Here is a 20,985-nt window from a genome sequence, read left to right as displayed (position 1 = left end):
ACAATTAAGTTTCAATGAGGGGAAGTGACTGAGCCATTTCCCAGTGGTCAGTTTTATTGCTTGAAAAACCTCACATGACATTCAAACTTCAGGCAGAACATTTTTAAAAATTTATCTAAAATTATTTAGGGGTAGCATGAAATCATTCACATTTATAAATACTGCAGGATACAGGGCCCACAGTAAAATGCTTAGGTGGCAGGCCAAACTAGCTAACAGTAGCTTCGAATCTCCCATCCTCAGCAACATAGGGATTTTTCAATCATGGCAAGCAAAGACTAATTCAGACAAACTGGGAGGACAATAACGCAAGGTTCAACAGTCGAAGGGGGCTTAACATCATGCTGCGTACCTAAATTTAACAGAATAATAACCACACAGTTTTCAAATAATCAGTGTCTCATTTAAGCCTGAAATGAGTTTTTTTTAAAATTTGTCCTAGAGAGTTATTAGTCTGTGCAATTGTCTTTCTGGAAAGCAGCGGAATCAGTGTCACTGAAGATCTTTAAGGTCGAGTTCTTGATGGACAAAGGAATCAATGGCCGAGGGCAGAGAAGAAGAGTGTCTTGGGCCAGAATCAAATCAGCCGTGATATTAACAAATAGTGGAGCAGGTCTGAGGGGCCAAATGGTGAACTTCTGCTCCTAATTTCAATGCTCACATTTCTACAGTCACTCATTGCATCTACATCCAACTGTAGCCACCTATGCTTGACTGTCAACTGAACCATGGATAAGGCAGGATGACAGAATTGAAGCCAATATTGTGAAGCCAGGTCTGAGGGGCCAAATGGTGAACTTCTGCTCCTAATTTCAATGCTCACATTTCTACAGTCACTCATTGCATCTACATCCAACTGTAGCCACCTATGCTTGACTGTCAACTGAACCATGGATAAGGCAGGATGACAGAATTGAAGCCGATATTGTGAAGCCAGGTCTGAGGGGCCAAATGGTGAACTTCTGCTCCTAATTTCAATGCTCACATTTCTACAGTCACTCATTGCATCTACATCCAACTGTAGCCACCTATGCTTGACTGTCAACTGAACCATGGATAAGGCAGGATGACAGAATTGAAGCCAATATTGTGAAGCCAGGTCTGAGGGGCCAAATGGTGAACTTCTGCTCCTAATTTCAATGCTCACATTTCTACAGTCACTCATTGCATCTACATCCAACTGTAGCCACCTATGCTTGACTGTCAACTGAACCATGGATAAGGCAGGATGACAGAATTGAAGCCAATATTGTGAAGCCAGGTCTGAGGGGCCAAATGGTGAACTTCTGCTCCTAATTTCAATGCTCACATTTCTACAGTCACTCATTGCATCTACATCCAACTGTAGCCACCTATGCTTGACTGTCAACTGAACCATGGATAAGGCAGGATGACAGAATTGAAGCCAATATTGTGAAGCCAGGTCTGAGGGGCCAAATGGTGAACTTCTGCTCCTAATTTCAATGCTCACATTTCTACAGTCACTCATTGCATCTACATCCAACTGTAGCCACCTATGCTTGACTGTCAACTGAACCATGGATAAGGCAGGATGACAGAATTGAAGCCAATATTGTGAAGCCAGGTCTGAGGGGCCAAATGGTGAACTTCTGCTCCTAATTTCAATGCTCACATTTCTACAGTCACTCATTGCATCTACATCCAACTGTAGCCACCTATGCTTGACTGTCAACTGAACCATGGATAAGGCAGGATGACAGAATTGAAGCCAATATTGTGAAGCCCTCCTTCAGTAAAACCCAACATGGCGGCTGCCACATTCAATGCATTTCCATCATCAACACAATAAAACACCTGTGCCATCATTTGTCTCAAAAGCAGTGTTGCAAGCTCCAGTAGTCCAACCCTTGTTAATGCCTATTGAAATCTTAAAGCAGACTTTTTAAACCACAAAAAAAAAGGCCAGTGGTATTCTTTAATCAGATGTGAAATAGAAGAGTGGCCTTTGGACTTCCCTTACACTGCTATTTTGGAACCAAGTTAAAATAGGCTTACAAACAAAACATAAAAGCTTACACTGAAGACCTGTATTAATTGGTACTCTAGGAAAGAACAGGTAGATTTCAGGGGTGGCAAATCATGCTGAAAGTAGATCATTATGCTCAGAACCACTTGTCATCAATTCCATTCACAGAATCTGAGACAGGGCATTAACATCTTCAAATTCTCATACAATGACTCCTGCTGCTGCATCAAAACTACATTTCTACTGACATATCCTTTCAACTGCATTCCCTCTAATTTATCCTGTCACTATGCAGACCTCAGAGATCCACGCATGCAAGCCACTTCTGGAACCAGAAATCAATGTAACCACATGTCATGAGTGGCTGTGCAGCTTAGAGGGAACATTGCCTTTAACCTGGTTTGTCAGCTTATTTCAGGTAGCTCTCCTTTCATACCTTCATAATTGTCCTTCTGTAAGTTTAAAATAGTAGGCCTGCGCCCATACTCCCGTTCCTCAAACTGAATGTAAACTTGAATCGTATTATGATCACTGCTACCTTGGTATCTTTTCACAATGGAATTAGTAACTAATCCTACCTCATTGCACAAAACTGAGTCTATGATAGCTTGGTCTCTTGTTGGCTCCAGGTGCGTTTTCTCGGAAAATATAGCAAAAGCACTTTATGAACTCTTCATCTAGCTACCTTTGGCCACTTGATTCTTTTAGTCTACACATCAGTTAAAATCCCCGATTATCGCTATATTTTTCTGACAAGTTCCCATTATTGCTTCCTCTATATTCTATCTACTGCGTATTTACTGTTAGGAGGCCTGCACACCACTCCCACTGGTGACTCCTTCCTTTTATCATTTCACATCTCCAATCAAAGCACTTCTACATCCTGGTTTCCATAACTTAGCCATCCCTCCTTATTTGGCTAACACATCTTTTATTAATATTCATGTTTTCATATGTTCCTGTCTTTCCTAAGAGTTATGTACCCTTCATTAAGCTGGTCCCAATCTATGTTACCCTGTAGCTATTCTGTGCAATGGTTATCTCTGTTTGCAACATCAGTTCATCTATTTTGTTTCAGTTGCCATGTACATTCAGATACAAAGCCCTTACTTTTGCCTTTTTAATTTTTGCTTTTGTACACAGTAAGGGCAGCCAACACCATCACTATGGCCATGAAGCTCTGACTGTACATGCAGCAGCACTGTCATGGGCAATCTATGCCAGTGTGACATTGAACAGAACAGCAATCGTGTCATCTAAGTTATACATCTTCTATTGGCATTGCTATGTAGAATCCTGGACATCATTTGGTGACAAAAAAGGGCCGATGAGGAAGTGCTACATAACACTGATCAGAGGTAACTACAAGACACTGTGCCAGAGAGATGATGTGATGAGCAGGAAAAATATTTCACTTCATGGACGCACTTCTGCTGGTGACAACAGAATGGACACCAGATGGCTAACGTTGACTGGAGCTGGTCAAAGACCTGGTGACATACATTTAAGGAGGATCTTCAAAAGTAGAACACCACCCTGGGTTGGAGTAAAAGAAATCATAGTGGACTGGTGGTGCAGTCTTACTGCCCATTGTACCGCACAGAACTGGACAAACTAAGTCTCAACACATGTAGAGCTGTTAAAAGCCTCTCAATAACCTATAATATTGCATATAATATGGTTGCACGTTGTTGCCAATATCTCTGACAGTATACATGTACACCAACTAATTTATGCTAATGGCATAATTAGGTACGAATTACTGAAAGTGATATATGCTCCTTTTCCCATTAGACGGAGACATCTCCTGAAGTGCCTATTCAACTCTCAGGTATACTGGCCCACCAACTACTGAAATTCTTTCTTACTGACATTATGCTGGAACAGTACAAACGAGACTTATAATGGAGCAAGATACTCAAAATTGGGTAATCATATTTGGATGTCACCAGCAGAACTATATTTAATCAGAATCTGTAACATCATGACCCAGCACATTCCTCAATATCATTGCCAAACAAGAGGGTCAACACTGGGTTAATGAGATATGTAGGAAAGGTAGGTAGAAACAGTACCAAACATATCTAAAATCAAGGTGCCAACTCGTGAAGCTACAACAGAACTACATTGTATGTTAAACAGTAGAGGCAGCATGTTATAGGCAGCAATAGGCAATCACACAAAGACCAAATCAAATCCAGAAGCTCTGTGATGCATAGGAGGGAGGGCGCAAAAAGACTTCCCCATCCTCAACAATACTAAATGGATGATTCATGTGACCTCCTCCTGAGGTCCACACCATCACAGATGCCAGCCTTCAGCCAATTCGATTCACTCCACATGACATCAAAATATAGCAAAAGAGACTGGATATAGCAATTTTGTTTTTAATGTATTTTCTACAGGATACAGCAAAAACTTTGGGCCTTGATAAGATTTAGCTGCAGTAACAGAGGTCGTCTCCATAATTACCTATACCTCTAGCCAAGCTGTTCCAGTACAGCTAAATGACAATATGGATAATTGGCCAGGTGTCCAGTACGTGCAAAGCTGAGCAAATTCAAACCAACCCATTACTACCCATTTGGTCTCCTCTCAAAGTAATGGAAGTTGCCAACAGTATAGTCAGACAGCACTTACTCAGCAATATTCACAATTTGTTCACCATGTATAGCACACATGCTTGCAATGCAAGGCATATTTTCCACTGACAGATTAGTGTTGCTCCAATGATATTCAAAAAACTCATTACGCAAGGCAAAACAGACCTCCAGATTCGCACCTCTTCCAACACTGCTGCATAGTGACAGCAAAACGTGTCATCTACTGAATGCAGTGCACCAATAATATCTTCCAAACCCATGGCCACTATCTTCATAAAGAACAAGAGCAATAAATGCACGTAAGCACACCACCACAAATCGCCTTCCAAGTCACACACTGTGACTTGAAACTATATCACTGTTCTTTACCTGCTGTCAGATTCCAATACGAAAACCTTGTAAATTCCTTCCCAGCGGCTTTACAGGGACACCCACTCAATGAGATTACTGACACTAAAGAAATTGGGTAAACACCACCTTCTCAAGTCCAATTCTCAGGGTTGGAGGGAGGTAGGAAGAGAATGAGGATAGCAAATATGCTCACTAACCAATACTGTAAGTTGATTGTTGTATTTAGAGCATAGGATTTTTTTGCACGATTCGAGCAATGGGCAATATTTATTCATTTTGCGTCTATCCGCAAAATCCGCACATTGTGTGTAGCTGATCACCTAGAAACATGTAAATGCTTTACTTCAAAGAGTCCGATGAAAGATTTCTTAATCCCAGAGGAGGCATTGAACTGACTTAGTAAATTTTAAATTTTGTTCAGCTACGCTGAGCAGGATCATGTTTTGTAGCTGTCCCTTATTTTCAAATTCATAGCTCACAGATAAAGGTGAATCAGTTCAGCAGCCTTTTGTAAATTTTGTAGCTTGTTATTAACTTTATTCTGGTGCCTATTTTTTGCATGGATTGAATGTTTTGTCATGTAGGTAAATTTAAATATAAAGCACTAACAATCTTATATTAAATCCATGCCAATATATTTTAGCTAATGCAAAAGACTGAAAAATGAAGAAATTTCATTGATATTATTTTAATAATTCAACAGTTTGCACCACTTAGGTTTAATATCAAATCTCTCAATTGGCAAACCTGTATCACCTTTTTTTCCAGTTAAATTTCTGAGTAATCTAATTTTGACTATGATCTGGGAAGTTGACCTTTTTTGTCTGCCTTTCTCTCATATTTTCACAGAGCAGCATGGCACAATTTAAAAATTAAGTAGCTTAGGGTACGAAATATACTTTCCTCTCCAAGAAATGGATGCCCATGTGTTAAGCTGCCCAGGTGCTTGCCAGTTTTAATTTTTAACATCAAGATACAAAAAGAATTAGACCAAATCCCCACACAGCAATACTACCTTTTGTAATATTTTAAAATATATTCTCTAGGCCAGCATTTATTGCCCATCCTTAATTGTCCTTGAGAAGATGGTGGTGAGTTGCTTCCTGGACCCTCTGAAGTCCAAGTGCATTTAGCAGGCAGTTCTAAAATTTTAACCCAGAGATAGTGAAGGAATTACTATTTTATTTCAAGTCAGGATAGTGTGTGTGGTTTGCCACCTTTTTCCTTCTAGCTGCAGGTTCAGGTTTGGAAATGCTGTTGAAGGAGCCTTGTTAAATTATTGCATTGCATTTTGGAGATGTTACACACTGCTGTCACTGTGCTTTGGGATGTGAAGGGGGTGCCAATCAGGTGGGCTACTTTGCCCTGGATGGTGCTGCAGCTTCTTGAGCATTGTTGGAGCTATGTCAATCACAGTAAGTGATGAGTATTTCATCACATTTGGGTCTTGCAGATAATGACAGGTATTAGGGATAGAAGTTATGTACTGCAGAATATCTGATGTCTGACCTGTTATGGTAGGAACAGTCTTTAAACAGGTGGTCCGTTTCGGGTCGGTGGCAATTGCCAGGGTGTGACTCATTGCAAATTCAAAAATGGTAACATGACTGATGTCAAGGGAGATGATTAGATTCTTCCTTTTTGGAGATAGTAACCCCTTGGCACTTCTGTGGCACAAACATAACATGTGGCTTCTCAATTCAAGCCTGGATTTTATCTCAAGCTGGCTGGATGTGGATAGTGACTGTTTCAGTATCTAATGTGTGCTGAAATGACTTTAAGAATTTATTTTGTCCTTTTTCTCTGTAAGAGAGGTTGTAAGGCAGAGGCTCTGAGCAGTCTACCTGAACCACTAGAATAAACAGCTTGGGAGGCATTGGTTTTTTTTTAAGAAACAGCCCGAATGGGTGTCGTCAGCTCTCACAGAACCAGATTTCTAGGTTTTGGTTTTATTCAGAAGTATAAGTCACCTTTGGGATCTCAAAACAATTGGAAGCTTTAGTGAATATCTCCTGGCTGCTACTTTCTCTGAATTTTTTGCCAGGCATGTGTTTATGGGACGTTGTTATATCTAAACAGTCAATTAGTAATAGTCACAATATCAATTATTTGGTTAAGTTTTCCATTAGTTAAGGTTCTCTAAATTCTTCTTTCTTTTGTTTGTATTTTAACTGTAGTGTTTAAATAAATTGTGTTTTGCTTAAAGTCAAGTAGTTTGACCAGTCACATCACATCTGGAACACGTTTCTTCACTCCTACCTTTAAAATCAGAAAACAAAAGGGTCTAAGCTACCTTCTAAAATTACTGTGAAGGGGTCTGGTCTTGTCCAGAACACTAAGAATCTGCAATCATTAACGAACATCCTCATCTCTGACTTGATGATGGAGCTGAGGTCATTGCTGAAGCAGTTGAAAATAGTAGAGCTATGGGCACTACCCTCAGGAACTTCTTCAGTTATATACAATAACTATGATAGACCATCAACAACCACAATCATCCTCCTTTGTGCTGGGTAGGACTTCAACTAGAGAAGTCAGCTTTATCGCCAAATTCCCATTGACTCCAGTTTTGCTCGTGTTCCCTGAATTCATACTCAGTCAAATGCAGCCTTGATGTTAAGGGCAAATATTTTCATTGGACCATGAGTTCAACTGTCATCTGTAATTGGACTAAGGCTGTAATAATGTGAAGAGCTAAATGGTCCTGGCAGAATTCAAACTGAACAGTCAGTAAGTTGTTGAGCATGTGCTCAATGATGATTAAAAGCAGACCAAAGGGAAACTAATTAGCTGTGTCAGACCGGTTTTGCTTTTGTAAACATACCTGGGCAAATTTCCATTTTGCTTAGTAGATGCCAGTGTTGTTGTTGCACTACAGCTCGTCAAAGGATGTGGCTAGTTTGGGAGAACAAGTCTTCAGTACTATTGTTGGAATGTTGTCAGGTCTATGTCCTTTGCAGTATCCAATGCCTTCAAGTGTGTCTTGCTATCACTTAGTGAATCAAATTGGCTGAAGATTGACAATAAAAACAGAAAGAACTGCAGATCAGAAGCAAAAACAGAAGTTGCTGAAAAACTCAGCAGGTCTAGCAGCATCTATGAAGAGAAATCAGAGTTAACGCGTAGGGTCCAGTTCTGAAGAAGGGTCACCAGACCTGAAATATTAACTCTACGTTCTCTGCACAGATGCTACCAGGTCTGCTGAGCTTTTCCAGCAACTTCTGTTTCTGTGTTTAAAGTTTGGCATCTGTGATATTGAGGTAATCTGTGATATTGATGCAATCTGTGATATCGATGCTGAGATGAATCATTCACTCCTCACTTCAGATGATAATTGCAAATGCTTCAGGTTTTGTCCTTTGCACTGATGTGCTGGGCTCCTTCACTCAGGATGGGGTTCTTAGTGAAGCCTTTTCCTTCGGTTCTTATTTTAATTGTTTGCCACCAGGCATGACTGGATGTGGTAGGACTGAAGGGCTTAGATCTGTTCCTTTGGTTATAGGATCACTTAGTTCTGTCTATCACAGGTTAAACACTAGAAGGAGCACGCACATAGTCTTCATTAGGTTGATACCTCATTTTCATGCCGTTCTACGTCCTTCACTAAACTGGGCGAGATTGCATTATGAGAAATGCTGGGGAAAAGCATCAAACATTTTTGAAGTGCATGTACCTGTAATACGTGAGCCAACACTTTTACCCAGAAATGGAGAAATGCAAAGTAATCCAGGCACCTTCCTGGAAGTTTGGTCAAACTGCCTCTACAGCCGATAAACTCCCTGCTCACCACGAAGGGCAATGAATCTGCCAAAAATGACGACTAATATAGAGTGTTTTCCTTCCACATCTTATTCTTTGACAAACTTATTTCCAACACTGAGCAATGGACACTAAGATTACATGAACTGTTTGCTTGAAAGCATGAGAAAAATAAAAGATGGTAAAGTTATACTTTTTAAGATTATACAGGTGCAAAATAATAAATAAACAAACATAGCTACGTATTTCTAAACGCCTCTAGTTGTCTATACTGACAACAAAGGTACTGAATGGATTTGCATAGTTAAATGCCAGAAAATTGCAAGTCTTTTAATTGCATTTAATTTCATGACAACTAACTCTTCAACACAGTAAATCTCTCAGGGCTACTGTGAGAAGTACCAAGTACTTGATCATGTGTAATCATATGCCCAGTCATACAACAGGACATTTTTATAAAACAAACTATTGCACCCATATTAAAGGTTCCTGTTAAAGTGGAAACCATGAAGACAAAGTTTACACTTCAAGAGTGTTGACATAGCCCCTTCTAGTGATCCTAGCAAGTGGCAATCCCCTTTAATGACTCATTCATTAACAGGCAAGTTTCAACAAATACGTTAAAGACACAAACAACAATTTAAGTATATTTGGGAGGGATACAGCCACAATTCAAATCAGTGGAATGAAACAAGATTAGAAACTTAAACAGCATGTTTGAACGTTTCAAATGTTGGGCGAACTCAGACATTCTAAAATCGGTTCCATTTATTTCAAATCAAAAGACTTTTTCCTTCATGTACAGATATTTGTATACCTCGCATCAGGGTTATAAATGGGGCAAAATGATTTACAACTGTACATTTTGATATTGAGCGCCTAAAACATGATTATTGGTCATCAAAAATCTGATACTACAAGGGAAAGTAGTTTATCTCTCATCTTTAGGAATCTCCCCATTCACAGAAAGCTTGTTTACAACTCTTCATGGAACAAGGATATTCACAAGGATTACGGTCTGAATTATCAGAACACTTCCAAATAACATTATAAGTCTATTGTAAAATCCAACACTGTGTATAAATGTATAATTGGCTCCACTGGAAACATTTCCAATGCTAATTAACAATGGTATAAAATAGAGTAGACAATTGACTTTAACTTGTGACTGATGAAATTGTGTAAAATAGGTGTAATATGAAAACTGAGAATTCTTTCAACCCATCTGTTTAAAGTTTATATTGAGTTGTGTGAAGAAAAAGGGGAAGACTTAGAAATATTTGAAAGCAATTCCCACCGAATCCACCTTGGTGGTAATCAGACATTACTATTGTTCACTCCCTATCCCACCCCCCTCCCTTTTTCTGCATATAAACTGACGTTTTCCAGCCACCACCAGTTCTGAGGAACGGTCGCATGACCCAAGACATTAACTCTGTTTTTCCCTGCACAGATGCTGCCAGACCTGAAGAGCTTTTCTAGCAACTTTGTTTTTGTTCAATATTACTTTTTGTTGACTAAGGATTAAATTATCCCTCGGGCTTTTCTAACACATAGAACACTGCAATATTACTCAAAATTGTCAACTTGTTTGGCATTAAGAAAAAAAAGTGTAGATTAAATTGTTAATATCTGTTTTCTTACAAATAGACCGCGTGCTTACCAGTAGCATAAATGGCTCTGAAGAGCAAACAAATATTCATTGAAGCTCTCAATTGGTTTTTCTTGAAGAACATAATCAATGCGATGCCCGCCATTTAGCATTCCGATCTTCACTGTTGAATCCTCATCCTTGGGTGATTCTGGGCTTTCCACCAACTTTTGTTCTAGGATTTAAGTGGCTACAGTATAACTCATGTAATTTCATGCTATTGTACAAGAAAACACCAAAGATATCTGGATCATTGTTTTGGTTAATTAGAACTGAGCGTCTGCTCGCAATACATTCAAAATGATGGTCGACAGCCCAATACACAAGCATGGTTTCATGGGTTTGCTTAAAAGGGCCTCTACAACTTGGTGATGACTTCCCTACCAAGGAATACTAACTTATGTAATATTTGTTTAACTATAAACTGTTTGTAATTTTAAAAAATGGGATGACTCCAATAGTGCTACTTGCTTCATCCATATGGCATTACCTGGTGCATACCTTGCTATTTCTGCAATGAGCCCATTGATACCTATCAATCCAAATTGTACCTGCAGGGCCATGGCTTATGAAAGGATTCCAATGTGTGACATCTTAGCATGAAAATAAAAAAACAAAATAAAAGTTAACAAGACTATACAGCTGAACTTTTTAAACTTATTTCTTTATTTTTCTATTTCTATAATTAAGATTTTGTACCTAGGAACTTTGTAGCCAAGGTGGTGTGACATTGTACACTTTTCACTGTACTCTGGTGTCCTGTACTGCGCACACATGACAATAAAACCGTAATCTAAATAATCCAAATTGAGCAAGTGTAACTTTTAAGGCAGAGATTATCTAAGAAATTCTTTCATTATGCTGCTTATTGTTCAGAGGGTGATTGATCCATAAATATCTTACGTATTTTTTAATCCTATCCCCCTTTCCCTACATCTATCTAACACTTCAAAATAAATGCAGTGATTTTGAGCATGCACGACGTGCTCCAACTGGTGATATTGTTGGCCATGAGGGGAGGTAATAGCCTACTGGTATTATCACTGGACATATTAATCCAGAGACCCAGAACGTGTTCTGGTTTCAAATCCCGCCATGGAATTTAATTTCCACAAATATCAGGAATTAAGAATCAAAATGATAACCATGAACCTGTTTCCGATTGATGGAAAAATCCCATCTGGTTCACTAAGGTGCTTGAGGGAAGGAAATTGCCATCCTTACCTGGTCTGGCCTACATGTGACTCCAGACCCACAGCAATGCAGGTGGCTCTGAACTGCTCTCTGGGCAATTAGGGATGGGCAATAAATGCTGCCTAAAAGCGACATCCTCATCACATGAATGAATTAAAAAAGCCTCACTATAAGAAGTCAGCAGAGCTTTCATGTAATTTGTATTTATTGATAAAATACCCATTATCCTTAATAATTCTGAACAACTTCAAGGATTACATGATTTAAGAAGGCAGCTCCCTACTGCCTTCTTCAGGGAAATTAGGGCTGAATGCAGGCTGAACCGATGACTACCACGTTCCACGAACTAAAAAAAGTTCTGCCTAATATTGAAACTGCAGTTAAAACATAAAAAGTCATTGTTGCACAAAGGTTAATAATATAACATATCTGAGATCCAAATTATAATTCAAATCCAGTATGTGAATGAACTTCAGTCCACTACAAATTACAGTCCAATTATCATTCTTCCAACTTTGCAAGAGGCAACACTGTAATTTCATCCTTCTCTGGTGAAGGAAGCCAGGTCTCCAGAGAAAGGAAAAATGTATTTCTAATTTTTGAGGGGTCAATAACTTGGTACCTGGTGCAGTGAGGAGCTACTGTGTCTTTTTAGGACATAAGAACAACAAATATGTAAAGAAAGTAGGTGGCCAAAGCACATCAAAAATAAAACAGCTGAGATCAAACCCTGCGGTTTTAAAACAATAATTGGAAAAGATAGTCAGTAATGCGCACTATCACTTGGCTGTTTCGTTTGACATGACATCTGTCAAATTTCAGTCATACGAAATGGAAGGCAAATTAACATGGTATGGTGTTGCGCACATCTGTGGACTGTGCTGTGCTGTGGCTGCATTAGCAGACAGTCTACTTCCTCAACCCCACCTTACAGACGAAGCACTGGCGGCAGTTTAAAACTAAACGAGACTTATTGCTACCAGCATCAGTCCCATGTTTATGTCCATTTTTGAAACTTGAATCTACTGATTTCAAAAGATATCAAACTGATATTTATCTTTAGTTCTCACCTCACTACCCCCAGCCTCCATTTTTTCAAGATACCCTTGCAACTGTCAACTTGTTTAATCATGTACAAGCACATAACTACTCCAACATTTTGTGCAGCATGATGGCATGCCGAGCACAGCACTGACTTCCAGCTGCACTCAGGCTTTGGAGATCATGCAGCCGGAAAGCAAATTACAGGGAATATGTCTTCACATTCACTGTTCAATGTTCACATTCTGAACAAAAGTTACCAGCATTGCTCCATTCCCACTTCTAACACCAAGCACAAGAAGCTTAAATTTACCCAGCCATACAATCAGAGACTGTCAAGGCAATTGCGTTTGTAAATCAATCCTTTTGCCTTACTATCAGGCACTAGATATTCAGTCCCTCCACCGCTTTCACTTTGAACCAATTTCCTCCTTTTTTGTGATAAACTATCTTCTCTTGCTCTCTCCAACCTCATCTCAGCGATAAGAACCATCTCTTGCTCACTTGATTTCTTTCTTATTTCTGTCTCCTGCAACTCTGCACAAACAGCTCCAGTTACTGACATAGTTAATTGCTCACACTTCTCACATATTGTGCATCTATCATTGAACAGTGCCATTAACATGACACTCCTGTGACAAAGAAAACTTAGCCTTCCATTTTCAATAATGCCCAATATCTTTGGTCTCTACTCCTTGAGCATATTGTCAACTCTTAGCTGCGCACCCATTATTTCCATAATTTCTTGTTCCAATCCCTCCAGTTCAGTTTTCAAACTATTCAAAGCATGAAACCACCCAAAATTGTAACAAATATGCTCTGCGATTGTGACTACAATATATTATAGTTCCTTCTCCTATACAAACTGCTTACAACAAGATTGACCGAAACATCTTCCTCTTCCTCTGATGCCAGACTTCTTCATCCTACTTGCTGACACTATCCTTGCGTGATTATATTACAATTATCCAAAAAATAAATACATCATCAGCAACGGCTCCTCTCTCATTTCCCTGTTGCGCGAAGAATCTCTCTCAAAAATGTGGACAACATATACATGAGATAACAAGATATAGAGCTGGATGAACACAGCACGGCAAGTTGATAAACACACTTAACTGTGCTTGCTGAACATAACACTAAAGCAATTCAGTAATTTTTGTGTAAATGAATACATCTTTCCATAAGTATTAAAACTGAAAGATTATATACTAGTGCCAGATAACATTTACCTTCCTCCACATGTTTTTCTTCCTCCTCTTTAATTTGGTTAGCTACCTTCTCTAGCTCAGCTTGCAGCTGGGTTGAAGAGGTATGGGCACGTGCAAATTCATTCAGTGTCTGCCAGGCATTCTTCAGAGAACTAATGAAGCCTTGTTTCAAATCTGAGCCCATGCGGGATAGGCTTTCCTTCAACTCTAGAAAACAAAAACAAGTAAATTAATCTCTTATCCATATGTGAGTAAAACCGACTGCATCACCCTAGTCCTCTCACTAAACAGTTTCAAGTGTAATTCTGACTAAATTTAGCTCAGCTTTGAGGAGAACAATCAAGTATTGAAAGGTAGCAGTAAATACCATCCTAGAGATGGGGCATGATGTAATCCCCTCTCCTCTACTTATGTTTAGAAGAACGATAGGTGATCCATATGGGACTTAGGAAATTTTGAGAGGACTTCATAGATTAATAGAGACATTGCTTCTGCTGGCTGGATAGTCTAACAATTATGGGGTGTAGTTTCAGGGAATCGTCAATCAAGACTTAGAAATGATCCTAAAATGACCATTCATGCCATTATGTAAATTAAAAGTTATATACAAGTGAGATATCACATTCAAATTAGTGTGAGGATCAAATGCAGATTGCTTAGTATGGAAAGGTTCAAATTAGAACATTACAAAACTGTGAATCACAGAGGTTAAGGCCCAGACTGCAAATTGTACAGCTATGATCATAAAGTCTGCGGTTAACTACTTCTATTTTCCCCTACATGAAGAATATTACACTACAAATACAAAATCACGAATAGCAGAACAAACGCTTTGAAATTACTCATTTGAAGACCTGATCAGTGATGGAAAAAAAAAGCACAGGGGCATCTGCTGCGATTGATGAGAAAATCCGATTGTGGCTAGGCACACAGAGGATAGTTAAATGTAGGGTATGCAGGGTGGATTGATCTTAGTAGGATAATAGGTCGGCACAACATTGTGGGCCGAAGGGCCTGCCCCGCGCTGTACTGTTCTATGTTCTGTGGAGTGAAGTTAGGTGTTGTCTAGAAGGCAGAAACAAAGGGCTGTAAGTAAAGATGATGATGATTTATGCTAGGATCATCCTGTGAATATCAGAAATAAATGATAATTAATGCTTCAGACATGGTTCACATGATGTAAACTTGAAAGAAGAAACGGATTGTTTTGTAAGAGAAACTGAACATTTTTTAAAAAAATGTAAGAAACCAGCAGCAGCATCTTCAGCATCAATTCTCACAGCAGCAGTGTAGGTCACAACACATATGAGAATGAGAGCTGAGGATAGAATGGAAAACTCAAGGATTTAGAATTTGAACTTCTAGTTGCCAGTAAGTACAAACTTGTTTTGCATTATTGTCCATCAAAACCTGTGGATATGTTCAGCAGACATTTCCCAAATATGCTGGCATAGTCACTGCAGAATTGAAATGCACTTTTATCTTCAAGGGATAGGTCACATTTGCTTGATTTTTTAAAAAAAATCATTAATGGGATGAAGGTGTCACTGGCTAGGCAGCATTTATTGCCTATTCCTAATTGCTCCAAGAGGAATTCAGAGTCAACTATATTGCTACAGGTCTGGAGACACATGTAGGCCAGACTAGGTAAAGATGGCAGTTTCCTTCCCTAAAAGGAATTAGTGAACCAGATGGGTTTTTCCAACAATCGGCAATGGCAATAGATTCATGGTCATCATCAGATTCTTAATTCTAGATTATACTTTTATTTTGAATTCAAATTCCACCATCTGCTGTGGAGGAATTTCAACCCGGAACCCCAGAACATTATCTGGGTCTCTGGATTAACAGTCCAGCAATAACATCACTACGCCATCCCTATGATGTATCAGAAAAATAACCATGTAGAGTCATAGAAATGTACAGCACAGAAACAGATCCTCCGGTCCAACTCGTCCATGCCAACCAGATACCCTAAATTAATCTTGCCCCATTTGCCAGAATCAGCCCATATCCCCCAAACCCTTCCTATTCATAAATGCATCTAGATGACTTTAAAATATTGTAATTGTACCAGCCTCCTCCACGTCTTCTAACAGCTCATTCCATTTACGCATTACTGTCCATGGGTATGGTGCCAGAAGATTGGAAAGAGGGACACGTCATTCCCTTGTTCAAAAAGGGAACAGGGATAAACCTGGAAATTACAGGCCGGTTAGTTTTACGTCAGTGGTGGGCAAATTATTGGAAAGAGCTCTGACAGATAGGCTTTATGATCACTTGGAAAGGGACAGTTTGATTCATGACAGTCAGCATGGATGTGTGAGGGGTAGATCACGCCTCACAAACCTTACTGAATTCTTTGAAGAGATGACCAAACACATGGATGAAGGTGGAGCAGTGGATGTTGTATACATGGATTTAAATAAGGTATTTCATAAGGTTCCCCATGCATAATGTAAGGAGGCATGGGATAGGGGGAGATGTGGCAGATTGGATTCAGAATTGGGTGACCCTTAGAAGGCCCTTTGAATATTACCCTGCCAAACACACTGAAATATAACGGACAGTAGCTAAATGCTAGTCCCTCAATACTTCAACTTGTAGGCCTCCATGATAATACCCCTTGTACGTTGCCAGTTGCATTAATCTGAAGTTTAAACAATTTAAAAATCAAAGATCCGAAGAGATCAAACTAGCACATGCGCTTTTTGGCTCCCTCTTAAAATAATTACTCTGGTTCAGAAAATTACTGATTGCCAACACACCACATTTTTTCCTCACAGAAATCATGATGGATACAATACGCTCATGATTAAAGAACATATGTTAGAAAAATATTCTGATATGACTGTTTAATCAAATACAAAAACTAAAGCTCAGTTATTATAACTAAAACTTTGATCTCCTTTTCTGAATATATGTAAAATTAATTTTCTAGAAAGATATCATTCATTATTTTGAATGACAATTGTGTTATTTTCAGATTAGATTTCAGATTTCATGAAGGTAGATAGTTAATTTTACCCAAAAGGTTAAGTTTTCAGGATCTGTGCTTACCAAGATGAAGTCTCTTTCTACCCTTATGATGTGGAACGAGAACTGGTTTAATACTCAGTTCAGGCAGAATCATAGGCTCCATTCGATATGCAACAGGATCCAACTGTAAAAGATTTTTTTTAGTTTATCAAGTAGACCAAGTTAAAAAGTGCAAATGCATCTCTCCACAGGGTAAATTCTCAATAAATACAATTTAAATAGATTCAATATAATTTCCAGCTGTACTTGTGAAAGAAAATGAATGGTGGCTCTTTTAGAGATCATAGAAAAACCACCCCAAACTAAATCAAAATCTCCGGTCAGTGATCCACTCACCAAAATACCACAGGTTGAATTGGAAACTAAATCTAAAATCAAATCAAACCAATTTACAGCTATAATAAACTTCTAGTCAGCAGACTGTGTACAGCATGCTAAATGCTTTTGATAATAAAGAAAAAAATAGCTTAAGCGCTAGACTGAAGGCATATGTTTAACTATTGAGTTGAGGCAACTAATACCCAAGCTGTAATTTGCCAATGCAGAGAAAGATGTGATCATAATGAAACTAGTGCATGAAATCAACAGCATCCTTTAAAAATAAACAGAATAAATTGGATTCCTGAGTCTAATAATGGAAACCAAAGAAAAAGCCATTCTTCTGAGCAGAGGGGCCTCTGAAAGGGCATAAAAGATTGTTTCACAAGATATCGGTGAATTACCCCAAGGAATACAAAGGAAAAAGAAAACACTTATATTGTGCCTTTTATGATCTCAGTTTGTGCCATAATACTTTAAAACCAATGAAGCGCAATCTCTACTGTAATGTAGGAAACATGGCAGCCTATTTTTGAACAGCAAGGTCTCTCAAACAGCAATGAGAAAAGCATGCACAATCTGCAAGAAAAACTAACCAACTTCTACGGGCAAATCTGCACTTTGTCCGCAAATTATACAATGCAAGGTCCTCATCTGTTAATGGAGCTTATGCATAGCCCTCAGACTCTGTCAGGTTGCACAATTTTTGCCAACTCGTGCTTCCTATATCCTCTATAAATTTAAATAAATAAAATGTAAATGCATATAAAACAGTGTGACCAGAAAAATAACTGCTGTTTGCATTCTGCTTTACTAGGTGAGACAGTGCAAATTTTATTTTCATCACTGTATTTTTAAAATAAAATAGGATATTACAGCACAGTCATAAAATAATGGATTTTGAAATATTAAACCTAAAATTTATAAAATGTGAATTTTGGTTTAAATCCTCTAATTGAGAAAATGCTTGTACTTTCTTCAGCTGGAAAATGGAAGCAGGGAGGAAAGGAAAACACAGTAGGATATCCGTTTCACTTTTTGGCTCTCACGATTGTTCCCTGTTGCTAAAAGCGATATAGTAACTACAAATCGAAGAGAAAGCAAAGTTTCATGAAGAGGACAGATGCCAACAGAATGACCATTAAACTGAATGACTGATAAATCAGATTAATTGCAATATTAAGGGTTTTAAAGAAATCAAGTTAGGGACTGCTACCACCTTTTGCAGGTAGACTAGCACATTCATAAAAATCGAAACAGATAATGATTTCAGAACTTCATAGAGTACAGATGTCTTAATAACTGATCTGTGTGGATCCCTTTCTGATGCATCATTCCAACATGATGTAAAAATTTTTCAGCGTAGCCAGTGACAGGCTGATGTGAGGCAAAGTGATCGCTAACGAAATGCTGAAGACGATACGAATGGTTGAGGTTCTGGGTTTGTAAAAAGAAAGGTCCAGCTTCAAGGTTGCAAAACTAAAATATGCCATGAGTCAAAGGTGGGAGGTTACACAACTTTCATCTTTTCCTCAAATACTGAGAAAAGAGAAATCAATAGTGAAGGGCACAATGCATAACTGAAACTTGCAAAAATCTTCATTTTTATCTCATCTAGGCTCTCATAAAATATGTTTCAGGAAACTTCACCCAAAACTAATACCATTTCGGTAGAAGCTAGCCTTGCACTATTAACACTGAATAAATGCATTTTCCCAATTCAGTTAGAAGGCATGTTTGACCTCACAAGAGCATTACAATGGATAAAATTACTCTGAAAAAAAGCCAATATTTAGTAATTAACCATCCAACTTAACCCTTTCAAGAGTTGTCAATAATAACGCTTCAGTGTTTGAAGAAAGAGAGGATTTGTTTTTCCAAGTTTTCTTTCTTGCATTTCACTAAATCACAGGGTGTTTTCAACATAATGCTCCAGTAACATGTTTCTCTATATATTTTCAAATCATGTTCTATCCAGTATTGGGTCTAGTCCTGTATTTCTCACCACATTAAATGGTCAAAAGTCCCATATTTTATGCCATGTTCATGTCAAGCCTTTTATATGACAGAGACATGGATTGGACTGCTTTGAGACATTTGTGTTAACTTAGTATAAGATTTCTGTATGCTCAAGTTTCTCAATCCCTCAGTGCTCCTATTCATCACGTGCACTATCATTCTACCCAAAACTATGAGATAACCCATTGTGGAGCTAGAGGAGCACAGCAGGCCGGGCAGCATCAGAGGAGCAGGAAAGCTGATGTTTCAGGTTGGGATCCTTCTTCAGAAAAATTATCCAAAACTATGCCCATTTTCACTAGTAGCTACCAATAAGAGAAGTGCCACTGACTCCTCTAACACATGTACCTTCTCCATTTGGCAATCAAAAATAAATTTAATCAATAAATTACCATGCGCATGCATTACAGTGCTGGATAAAATACTAAGTTACTGTTGTTACTCCTGATCACCAAGACACTAGATACTTAGCTGTTAGAAGATTTTGAGTGAAACAACATTCACTGTTAAGGAGTTCCAGGATTTTGATCCAGTGACAAAGGAATAGCAATATATTTCCAAGTTAGAATGGTGTTTGACCTGGACAATGTACAGGTGTCATGTTCCCACATATCTGCTGCTTTTCTACTTTTTGGTGGTAAAGGCTTTGGGTTTGACAATTGCCTGTGGAGCTTCAGCAAATGAGTGCCCTTCATCTGATGGCTAGGACACACACTGCTGCCACTACCTCAGTGGTGAAGGGAGTAAATGCTGGTGAGGTGCCAATTAATGAGCTGCTTTGTTCTGGATGATGTCATGCTTCTTGACGGTTGTGGAGGATGTACGATACAGGCAAGTGAAGAATATTACATCACACTTCCAATTTGTGCCTTGTAAACGATGGACAGATTTTGGGGAAAATGAGTGTTACACACTGCAGAATTCCCAGCTTCTGGCCTGTTCTTGTAACCAAAGTATTTGTGTGACTGGTCCAGTTGAGATTCTGGTCAATGGTAACACCCTGGATGTTGATAGTGGGTGCATTCAGCAATGGTCATGCCACTGAATGTCAAGAAGCCAAGATTAGATCCTATTGTATTAGAGATGGTCATTGCCCGGGACTTGTGGCATGAACATTACTTGCCACTTAACAACCCAAGCCTGGATCCTGTCCAGGTATTCTTACATATAAACACAGATTTTTTTCTGTAATTTAGCTGTCACAAATTACGTTGAACATTGTGCAGTCACAAGCAAACACCCCCACTTCTGCCCTTATGATAGAGGGAAGATCATTGATGAAACAGCTGAAAATAGTTAGGTTCAGGTCACTACTCTGAGCAATTCTTGCAAAGATATGTATAAACATAGAAGGTAGGAGCAGGAGTAGGCTATTTCTGAGGGCCTGATCATTTCCTTCTGTGCTTGGTAAGACTCCCAGCATCAGCAAACAAGACAGCCTGTATAAGGTCAAGGTGTTTGAGATCTGGATAGAATAAAGCAAATAACTTTCTTCCAGGAGCCGGTAGTATGCTAAATTTGAGAATAGCAAGAATAGTTATGCAATACTACACTGCAGCTGAGTCAAAATTAGCATTGAGTTTCTTTTTATTGAAACCCTACATCTAGTCAATTTTTTGTAGCCTATCGCATGCAGATTTCAGAAATTGTTTTATAACGGCCTTGTGATTTTCCTGCCCTTTTGTTGAGCTTACAGTTTACTGCATAACTTGTTCAGCAAGTTGCTTCTGGCACACAGTCAAAAAAATATATTAATGTTATATTTGAACTTTAGTAGAAGGACCAATACTTTTGTGATTTTTATAGATTTAT

General features: G+C 38.7%; 1 protein-coding gene across 1 annotated transcript in view; it reads right to left on the bottom strand.

Moving 5' to 3' along the window:
* The window catches only part of sec23ip (SEC23 interacting protein), a 107,362-nt gene that overhangs the window by 23,187 nt on the left and 63,190 nt on the right, over nt 1–20,985 (bottom strand). The window contains exons 15-17 of the mRNA XM_048551097.2: nt 16,858–16,960; nt 13,819–14,004; nt 10,364–10,526 (exon numbers count right to left, since the gene is read on the bottom strand). Coding sequence (XP_048407054.1) covers nt 10,364–10,526; nt 13,819–14,004; nt 16,858–16,960 — 452 coding nt within the window. The remainder of the gene's footprint in view (nt 1–10,363; nt 10,527–13,818; nt 14,005–16,857; nt 16,961–20,985) is intronic.

This window comes from Stegostoma tigrinum, chromosome 20 (assembly GCF_030684315.1).
Source record: "Stegostoma tigrinum isolate sSteTig4 chromosome 20, sSteTig4.hap1, whole genome shotgun sequence".
Lineage (NCBI taxonomy): Eukaryota > Metazoa > Chordata > Chondrichthyes > Orectolobiformes > Stegostomatidae > Stegostoma > Stegostoma tigrinum.
The sequence above is the reverse complement of the archived record's forward strand: the minus strand, read 5'-3'. Positions and strand labels throughout refer to the sequence as shown.